Source organism: Phyllostomus hastatus, unplaced genomic scaffold, assembly GCF_019186645.2.
Source record: "Phyllostomus hastatus isolate PE091 unplaced genomic scaffold, TTU_PhHast_1.1 phas_contig_137, whole genome shotgun sequence".
NCBI lineage: Eukaryota > Metazoa > Chordata > Mammalia > Chiroptera > Phyllostomidae > Phyllostomus > Phyllostomus hastatus.
The window spans coordinates 5,147,153-5,157,431 of NW_025333583.1; the positions used below are offsets into that span (position 1 = coordinate 5,147,153).

Consider the following 10,279-nt stretch of genomic DNA (forward strand, 5'->3'; position numbering starts at 1 on the left):
TGGAGACACAAATGGAGATAACACCGGTGACTCGATGCTGCTCAGAGAAGACCAAGGTGAGAGGCCCAGGGAGAAGATACTCTAGGTCATTGGTTTTCACTAAGCTTTGGAGACCTTGAACCAGATGCCAAGAGACTTGAATTGCAACCCCAGCTCTACTCCTGTCTCCCACTAATCCTTTGAGCAAGTACTTAACTGCTCTGAGCCTTAATTTCCCCATCATTAAACAGAAGGGTAGGGTTAATGATGTAGTGGGCACTTTCCAACATTCGGTGCCTCTCTAACATGGTCATACACTGTATAAACCCAGCCCTTGCTCATGTGGCTCTGTGGGTTGAGTGCCGGCCTGCAAACCAAAGGGTCGCCAGTTCAATTCCCACTCAGGGCACATGCCTGGGTTGCTGGTCAGGCTCCCAGTAGGGGTGCATGAGAGGCAACTGCACATTGATGTTGTTCTTCCTCTCTTTCTCTCTCTCCTCCCCTCTCTTTAAAAATAAATAAATAATTTTTTAAAAACTCTAATGGGTGACATTATGCTGCAGTAGCAACACTCCAACTTCTCAATATTTGCCATACCTTAGATTATCTTTGCTTTTATGCAAAGCCAGCTGCAGGTCTGGGCAACTCTCCAGATCTGTCATCTCCCACGCAGTAACTCACTCTCTCAGGCTGACACAGGCTGTATTATTATTTATTCATACCACCTTGAACATTTGGTCTCATTGGTGACATGCAGGTAGAGAGGGTGACATGGGCTTTTCACGGACTCGGCTTATATGTGACATACATCACTTCCACTCCGTTTACATCAACCACAATGAGTCATACCCCTGCCGACCCCTGGTGGAGGTGGGGGTGGAGGGATGGGAGAAGGTGCTGAGTGGTGGAAATGTCCCTATTCTGAGAAGGGGAGAAATATCGGATATGGGTGAAGGCTAAAATGTCTACACACAGCTCCCTATCAGTGACAGAGACTTTTTTAAAACTTTTTCCAGCTGCTTCATGAACAATTCCGACAATGTTTGAAGTCAGTAGAGAAGCTCTTAATATCTCCATTTTATCAAGAAGGGACCATGCCCAGAAAGTCTGAGCAACATATGCAATGCCACAGAGCTGCCTGATGTCTGGGGTGGGCCCAGATTCCATGTCTTCGGTTCTCTGCTTCCTGGTGATGTGCAGAGATTCAGATATAAAGACTGTATATCCAGTGGATTGAGCGCGGGCTGCGAACCAAAGTATCGCAGGTTCGATTCCCAGCCAGGGCACATGCCAGGGTTGCAGACCATGACCCCCAGCAACTGCACATTCATGTTTCTCTCTCTCTCTCTTTCTCCCTCACTTCCCTCTCTAAAAATAAATAAATAAATCTTTTAAAAAAAAGACTGTATATCAGAAGACCTGGCCTGAAATCCTGATCATTCATTTCACTGGCCAGCAACCATCCCCCTTAGCCTCAAATTTCATGTCTACACTAACAGTACTAGAGACCCAGCTTTGAGTTTCCGTGGGGGAATTAAATAAGGTAATCAAAGGGAAAATGCCTCTCACGGAGCAAAGCGAATATTAGGTAAACGATACATTTTGTTGGACTAATCACATCAGGGTGTCCTCAGTTGTTCAACAGCCAGGTACTCTTACATCTTTCTAGAGCCAAAGGGCTCTGCACATAGAAATATTCAACTAATGTCATCAATGAACCAGAAATAGAGTTATTTATTGGAATGTATCTATATGAAGACTGCCCTGTCTGGGGTTGGGCAGGTGTTACATTTTTTCCCAGCACCTACTAGTGCCTAGCAGAGAGCAGAAGAAGCTCAAATCACAGGGTTGCGATGGTTGCTTGTAGTATGCTCTTAGCAAGGGATAAGTAGCTAACAAGTATTACGCTTCGTGGTTACTGTTATTTTTGTTCCTTTTGTTTAAGAGGAGGAAGTGAGAGAGGAAACAAGGGAGGGATATTAGGAAAAGAGATGTTGTGGCCTGAATATTTGTGCCCCGCCTCAACAAATTCACATATTGAAATCTAATCCTCACTGTGATGGCATTGAAGAGACGGGGACTTTGGAAGGTAACCAGGTCGTGACGGTGGAGCCCTGATGAATGGGGTTAGTGCCCGTGTCAGAAGAGGCCAGAGAGCTGGTTCGCTCTATTTCCGTGCGGAAACAAGGAAAAGACAGCCGTCTACAAATCCAGAAGTGGATCTTCACGAGAAGCCAGCCATACTGGAATCCTGATCTCGGAGGTAACAGCCTCCAGACCTGTGAGAAATAACTGTGTACTGTATATAAGCCACCCAGGCTGGGGTACTTTGCTACAGCAGCCAGAACTAAGACAAGAGAGAATCTGCCATTTACCATTTGGAAGCAAAAGCTGGAAAAGCATTCAGGACAGGGAAAGAGTATAGCTGTTGATGTGAAGAATTCTTTCATTGTGTTTCTTACCAACAAAATGCAAGGTAAGAAAATAAAGTCCTAGAGCAGAGATTACAGAAGCTTAGCCTGGTATTGCATGGGGCAGGGGAGATGCAAGGAGAAGAAAGACAGAGTTGTCCAGTACAAAAGGAGAGCAGTGGACTCCCTGAGTCCATCCTCCATGTCGTGGGTGGAGGCTGCCGTGGGCTAAAATCTTGTGGCCTAAGTCAAGGAGCAAATCCCAACTTCATCAAGTCGCTCAAATCCCTTGCTGTGGGGCCACGGGCTTCTTCAAATAAGTGACCTTGGCTGCTTATCTCCATGGTAACTGCTCACATCCCAAACTGTTCCTTCCTGTGTGGGAGGAAACATTTCAGAAATGGGGAAAAGCAGAAGCGAACTGTGATTTTTCTCTCTTATGACCCTTCTCCTTTGGCAAATCATGTCTTTTTCCTAAACATCGCAGTCTCCTGAGGAAACCATCCACAGGAGATGAGGTTTCAGTGGCTTTATTTGCAGACGGATGCCCAGGACACATTTTAAAAAGAAGCTGGAAACGGACTTGTCCTTAGACTCAAGATAGCTTAGTATCTCTCCGAGGTTCCCTATTCTTTTCATGAACAGGTCCCCTGAGAGGAAGACCAACAAGTCCTCTCATTTTGAAAGAGCTAGAGAGCCACACGACCGCAGAGTTAGTCTAGAAAGCTGGACATGACAAGACCATGTCTCTCCTATACCCCACTTTCACCCTGCCTTCCCGAGGTGCAGCCCCTGCCCGACCCACTTTCTTGGTCGGTCAGCTGATATGTCTCCCTCCAACCACAGAGGCCGCCTCCTGCCCTTTGACCTATGATACTCCCTGTGATCTTCTCCAGCACGGTACCCAGATTTGGGGTAAGGCGATTGAGCAAACATGTATTCTGTCTAAACCTGGAGTGTCAGTTGCATTGTAAGCTCCGTGTTCTGGCTATTCTACGATGTCTAGGATCAGAGCAGCCTTTTCTAGAATGATGAATGACCCTTCGCCAGCTGAGCCGTGGAAGTGCATGCCTGGCCACAAAACCCTCCAACTGCAGCTCTCGGATGGACCATGGGGTCTGCTCTCCAGCCATGGTGCCGAGCCAAGAGCATTCATTCCCTGGCCCGACTTCAGCCTTTCCCGGTAGTTCTGAGCCCATGATTCTGTCTGAGAAGGAAATCTTTTTCTCTACAGCATCCCTGCCTGACTTTGACGTACAAAGGTGTAATTAGAACAGCATGGACGATCCATTTACCTCATCCCTAACATTTAAGTGCTTTAAAATATGTTTCTAATATCCTAGGTACACGAAGCCAAATTCCCTTCTCTGTTTTTCACATGCATGAGTAAATCCACACAGATTAAATCCCTTGGGCCTTAGGTTCTGCTTAGAACTTTTTTTTTTTAAGAAAACAAATATTCCATTAAAACGACATAGTGTACTCTGCATATTTTTAGGACAATTAGAGTCTAGAATTCCCTCTTCTTCCGCCTGTGGTAAAAATGTTTTCCTTAACTATTTCCTGACCAAGAATGTCAGTCATTAAGCTGAGATAAATAGAAGGGCTTTGTTGCTTTTGAAAATAATCTTCTCATCTTACATTGTCAAAGTACCCGCTGGTGGATGAAGACCTTTGATGTGTTTTGAGAAAGATCCAGACCCCCTTGTACCTTCACCAGATAAATCTTTTCAGAAGACACTTATCTGTGAGCCCAGTGGAAACACGTACTTGAAACAGAAAAGCCAAACTCGTAGGACACAGAGAAACATCAAAGGAAGCGTGTTCTATATCATCTGCTTCATTCAAAATGGGTTGCCAGCTTGGGTCATTTTTCTTTAGCACCCCTGACTGTATAAATAAAGCCACAAAGCCTGCAGGCCAGAGCTACAGCTGGACCAGGTGGGAGGAACTTAGAAAGTCAGTCTTTATGGAGAAGTGAGGGAGAGGGGGCGGGCATCCCAAATCATAGCCTTTGTGCTCCAGTATTTTCCTAAGTTTGTGCTGCTGTGTGTACAGCCACTCTCTGCCCGCCAGTCTGTGGGCAGACTACAGCCCCCACGTGTGGAGAGTATCTGCCAAGCCAACGCACAAATCAAATGTTTTCTTGCCACTATATTCGGAGCAACATCTTTGCAGCAGTTGCACATTCAAGGTCAAGGGCCCCCGTAGCCACCAAATTTAAAAAAGAGAATTGATGTAAGACTATCTGCCACTTGTTTTCCGTTCATTGCAAAGCCTATCACAAGATGGAAAAGGCCAGCCCCGGTCAGTCCACGATGCAGGCAGAAATAAAATATGTCTTCGTGGGAGTCTAGCTTGGAAAATGACCCGGCTCTACACACGGCTGGCAGAATGTGCCTGGGGCGTCAGAAAGTAGGAATTACACTGAAGAACCGAAGAAAGAACTCAGAACTTCCTCAGGGAAACGTGTTTGTTTATTTAAATTAAAAAATATCGTGAAAATGACAAACTGTTAAATACAGAGGACAATTTCATACAACTTCATAGAATAAGAAGGAAGTATGTACAGCACTTTTGAAGAGGCGCAGCTAGGTCTGCACCAAATTTCAGGATGAAGCAATGGAAAATGTGACCACGCACATGTCCGTTGCAGTAAAGTTTCAGAATTCAAGTGATTCCAGGCAAGGGGCCAGCTTAGCTTGGCTTCTTTCACCTTAAACAGCCCCCTTTGGAGTAAATCCACTGTCTGAATTTTAAAGTGATCAGAGGCCCCTTCTCCCCCGCCCCTTCCACCCCAGACATAAATGTCCTCTAGCACTGTGTTAAGGCAAGCTGGTAAACCAGCTCCTGCACTGTTAACCCTTCCATGGGAACAGTAGCTACTGCTGTCTCCAGTCCAAGGAGAGGAAGCTTGTTTGGTTTTTCTAAGGGTTTTTTTGTTTTTACTAGAATTAAATTTGACCTTTTGGTGTGGTTCTCTTCCTCCTTGTGTTGAAGAGCCTGGAGGGTCTGCTGCAATGCTATGGACCGCAGGACGACAGGGAGACGGTTGGCAAGCATTCCTGAGTGTTTGCTTTTGGGTTTCTCGTTCCCTTCGCTAGAGGGTTAACATTCCAGAACCCAGAGAACTTTGCAGAGTAAAATGTGGGATCTGGCTCTTCGGGTCACGGCTGGGAAAAACGACAGCCTGGAGGAGTTAGTTGGTGATTCGCTCTGAATTTCCCAGTTACTTACGTTCCTAGTCTTCAGCTGCCCCTTTAAAACAGATCTTATGTCAGACTAACCGGCCAAAGGGGAAGTATTTTGTCCAAGCTTCCCCACACCAGGCCATGCAGGATTTATCACAGAGTCTTAAAAGTTAAAGACATCCTTCCAGCCCCCTGGGGATGTAGCTCATCAGGAGTCCCATGAAGGCGGTGAGCCTCCTGATGACACACGCAGGACCACACAGCAAATCAGTGTCAGGGGTTGGGATTGGGACATAGAACTTGGACCCCCAGTTTGTGCAATTTCTGCCTGAGTCTGCCCTTCTACGTGTCGGCGACATGATGAAAGGCCACACCACAGAGGCCCACGGTGTGTCCTCCCCCAGCTCAGAAAACGAGGCTGGGAAATGAGCAGCAGTAGAGCTAATGGTTGGCTTTGTTCACCCCCCACCAGTGCCCCTTCTGGAAAGATGGGGAAGAGTCCCCTGCACAGTCACTGGGAGTGCAGCTCGGATGCTAGAGAAACCCTTTCAATGGAAAAACCTTCAAGCCAGCATGAAATGCTGGATGGTCCCTGACCGGAGTTCAAGGTCTTAGGTTAGAGAAAGGGTCGTGTCTTACAATCCCAGCCAATGTTAACAAGTTTAAAGATTGCATTTTTTCCCCTTACAGTATGCAAAGAGGCCAGGTTCAGATCTCCAGCGTTCTCCCGTGGCAAGTCCTCCATTAAAGGTCCCCCTCCCAACCCAAAAGACCTCCAAAAGAAGGGCTAATGCCACAGGTAAACGATGGGGTACTTACAGCCAATCATAGCTAGGAGAACAAAGCTCTAGGCAAATTAGCAAATGGAACTTAGTCCCCCAGCATGTCCTGGGCATTTGGCAGCCCTGGGAGTGTGGCATCCAGTGAGAAAACAAGAGCAAGCCCATCGGCCTGCCAAACTCTGAACAGGAACCCCAAGCCCCAGGCCCCAAAGTAAGTGTGCACACTGCTCGTCTTCAGAGGTTTCGCAGTGGTGCGTGCACACCACAGGCACTTCGCGGACTCCTGGCTGCTGCTGGCTCCAGCTGAGCGTGGTCCCCACCATCCCCCATTCAGGGGTTTGCCGGGGGTCCCTTCAGAGTGGCAGCTGCACTGCAAAAGTGAAACCAGACACAATGAGTGTCCTTCCTCTCCCTAAGGGTGCAGGATGATGGGGCCACCTCCAGAGGCCCTGGGGGTGCTAAGAATTCTGATGAATGTTCTCTGAGGACCCTTCGCTGCTCTCATTCAGAGGAGTCTCCGAGGTCTCCCCCAGCTCATCGTCAGCTCCCTCCTCCTGGATGGTGAGGTGCACATCGGGCGAGGAGGACTCGGAGCTCACGCTGTCCCCCTCCATGGAGCAGAGGGTACAGGACAGGGCGGGCGCCACGCTCTCCTGCAGCATGTTCAGCATCATGGGCACCTGCAGCGACCTCAGCCCCGACATCATGGGCAGCGGCTTCATGGCCTCCCCCCACAGCCTCTCCTCATCCTTGTACAGCAGCAAGAGGCTGGACTTCTTCTCCCGCCTCTTGGATTTCATGTAGCCCAGCATGATTCCAATCAAGAAAATACCGTAGAAGGACATGACCACCAGGATGTAGAAGTATTCGTTACCGTTGCTGCTGCCGTTGCTGGGGACGTGGGACCCGAGGGGGCGGCTGGGGGCTGTGGTGCTGGGGTACGTGCTGTTCAGAGGCTCCATCTTCAGCATTGAAGCGCTGGTCGCACGGCCAGGGCCTGGGGAGAAACCTGCACGTTAGAACTCTCCCACGGGTCCGTGGCAGAGGACAGAGGGTGAGCCCGAGGTTTGTGGAGCTGCAATGTCAAACGGCTTATAAACGCATGCAGAAAGAGCCCCCACTGGACAGCTAACAGGAGGTAGGGGCTGCACGGGGAAGCAGGCAGGGAGAATGGGAAGGATAGGAGGAGGACTTTCATTTTTCAGTCTATACACAGTCATCACATTTGCAATTCATTGAGCAAGCATGTAAAAAAAAAAAAAGCATTGCTTTTACAATTTTAAAAACCAAAGGAAAAAAAATCAATATAAGAAAATAAACTACATTGGGATCCCCAGGAAACTTTTTTTTAACTGGCTGAGCAGAAAAGAGAACGTTTACATTTTACTTCTCCAACTCAAAACTATTTTTAGTTCAAAACAAAGTTTCCTTAGGACAAAAAAAAAAAAGGGAAGGGAAGGAAAACTTTATGTATCAATTGCTGGAAATAACCTTCTTTCAAACATCCCTGAGGCCAAGCAACATCCCTCACTTACCAAACGCTGGCAAACGTGTTGGGAGTCCTGATTCCCAAATGGCCGGTCCGAGAGCGTTCCTCCGCGTGGGGCTCAGCTCTCTGACGGCTCTGCTGCTGCACTTGGGATATATAGTCAAGAGATGCGTCGTCACGTGTTCGGGGAGGAAAATTTACAACAGAGGTTGGCCGTGGCAGAGTGCACAGTGAACTCGGAGCGCCGCGGCTCCCCGGACTGAACTCTGCAGCTGTGAAAAGAAAGACACTGGGAACCGCGTGAGGGTTCCTCACTCCCCAGCATGGAGCCAAGAGTTTTCAGGTGGCCGTGAAAAGGAGCGGGGAGAGGAGAAGAAACAGTGCCTGGTTAGAACTCTTCACCCCAAAACCCAGTCTCACCGAGACTTAGTTCGTGTTTCACGTGCCTGTTGGGGAAGAACTACCATGCTGTTGGCAGGTTTTTGGAGACCAAAGATCATATACATAATCTGGATAAAAGACAGTGGCAAGCGAGGGCAGCATTTCCTGTCAGGAAACTAGGGCTGACGTTTCTGTCCTTCCACGAACTACTCCGATTTGAAAACCTTCACTGATCCTTTCTGCGCTGCAGATTCCTGGTCTGTAAAATGTTTGGCCCTGGGGGGTGGGGGGGCTTCGACTCCTAGAATTAAAGGCACTGTGCAACCTGTCAGTTTACTCATTCAGGGACTTAAGGCTGGCTGGTGCAGGTTAGCCTTTTCAAAATACAGAGAGCCTCTCCCTGTCTCCCACATCAAGCCCATTAATCTATTTTTTATAGTTATAATTGGTGTGTCTTTTAGATTCTTTTCAACCTTCTGCATGAAGTGGAAACGGGTCACCGTGCGAGATACTGTGTAGGTTTCCCGCCAGCCCTGCGGGCACAGCTGCTCCTCGCGGCATCACACAGAGACCATTCAAACCTCTCTTCGCCTCTCTGGCAGGTCACGGGAACGGCACAAATCCTCCGGGGAGCAACGGAGCACAGTTCAAGCTTTGAAAACCTACACAGACCTGTGTGAAAAGGCTTGCTGCGATCAAAATTGGAAAAGGAGTTGAAGACTTTGATGTCGGACCATCTGCTTCCTGGGCTGTTTATTCTGAGAGCCTCATGTTCTAAGTTGAAGGAAACTGGGAGGGCAGCTGTGCCCCCAGTTGTCTGCAGCCCATAGACAACCGCCAGGTTATCCTGGGGAATCAGCTCTTGAGAAAGCATCTCTTGTCGTTCAGCTGTTGCTCAACTGAGGCTCAGGGGGGAGCATGGTAACACACCTCTGCCACACCTGGCACACATGTCCCCCAGCCACGGGGACTTCTAGCGCTGCTACATAAACCCACCTGGGTTAGCTCCTGGCCCAGATTCTCGTGGGATACCTGTGCAAAGAGCAGGACCAGGAGTACCCGCTACTGTGGTGACCACCGGTTTGATCTCTTTATGGTGTGGGTTGTTCTCACCCAAAAGTGCCCGGCTGGTTTGGTGCTGGCTGGACAATCCAGCACCAAGAACACCCACACACTGGAACTTTGCCCACCAATAAAGATGTCCTCGCAGTTAGATGACTATTTAAAAAGTTCCACAGGTATCTCGGCAAAAGCAGACATGACCATACCAATTGTATTCATGTTAAATGTCTGAAGATTTCCATCTTCAGCTATGCGTGCAGTGGTTTGTCAAGGACAATAGAAAAAGAAAAAGAAAAAAATGTAAACACTGGGAAAGAGAGACCTAGGAGCGTGATGCCTATCGACTGTTCATCCCAATAATGTTGATTATGTACCTAGGACATACGAGATTCCTAATCCCCCAGGGACAGCCGAGCACTGCATGTGGAACCCTAGAGGGAGCGAAGAGGAGGTGGGGGGAGGGGTGATCAGGATTAGGGATGGAGGAAATACAAAGCCTGGTGCCAGGAAGCCAAACAGAGGCTGAATTTTCACACAAAATAAGTTTCCTAAATGGAGCCAACCGTCCCACAACAGTAAAACCAAGACGAGACATGGATAAATCTAGTCCTAAGGACAAAGCACTTGAGAGAAATAGGAAGAACAAAATCCGTCCCAGGTCTAAGGTGAGGAACAGCCCGAACAAAGCTCTGCTGCAGCCTGTGTGGTGACCCCGCCTCCTCCGGGACCCTCTGCTGACCGTGCATGGATCCGGGGCTTCTCCTGCAGCTGGGCGAAACGAGGCAAGTGCAGCACTTAGTGCCGTGTCTGGAGTGTGTGCATGTTCGATCCACGCACTTTGTGGTCGTTGTTGACGGTGTCCTGTTGCTACCACGGGCTTCCAGTTGCTGCCTGACGGGCATGTGCCTTTCTCCGGATTTTTCATCGTTGTTCTTCCTTCTTTTGCCACACATAGAATTGAAGGTGTGGGGCTTGCAATGTCAT

General features: G+C 48.5%; 1 protein-coding gene across 1 annotated transcript; it reads right to left on the reverse strand.

Annotated features, from left to right (window-relative positions):
- Positions 1-4,849: 4,849 nt before the first annotated feature.
- On the reverse strand, positions 4,850-7,985 carry KCNE4 (potassium voltage-gated channel subfamily E regulatory subunit 4). Its single transcript, XM_045854183.1, has 2 exons — positions 7,899-7,985; positions 4,850-7,360 (listed from the first exon to the last, which is right to left on the reverse strand). The coding sequence occupies exon 2, from the start codon at positions 7,332-7,334 to the stop codon at positions 6,822-6,824; it is 513 nt and encodes a 170-aa protein (XP_045710139.1). The 5' UTR covers positions 7,335-7,360; positions 7,899-7,985; the 3' UTR covers positions 4,850-6,821.
- Between the last annotated feature and the right edge of the window lie 2,294 nt (positions 7,986-10,279).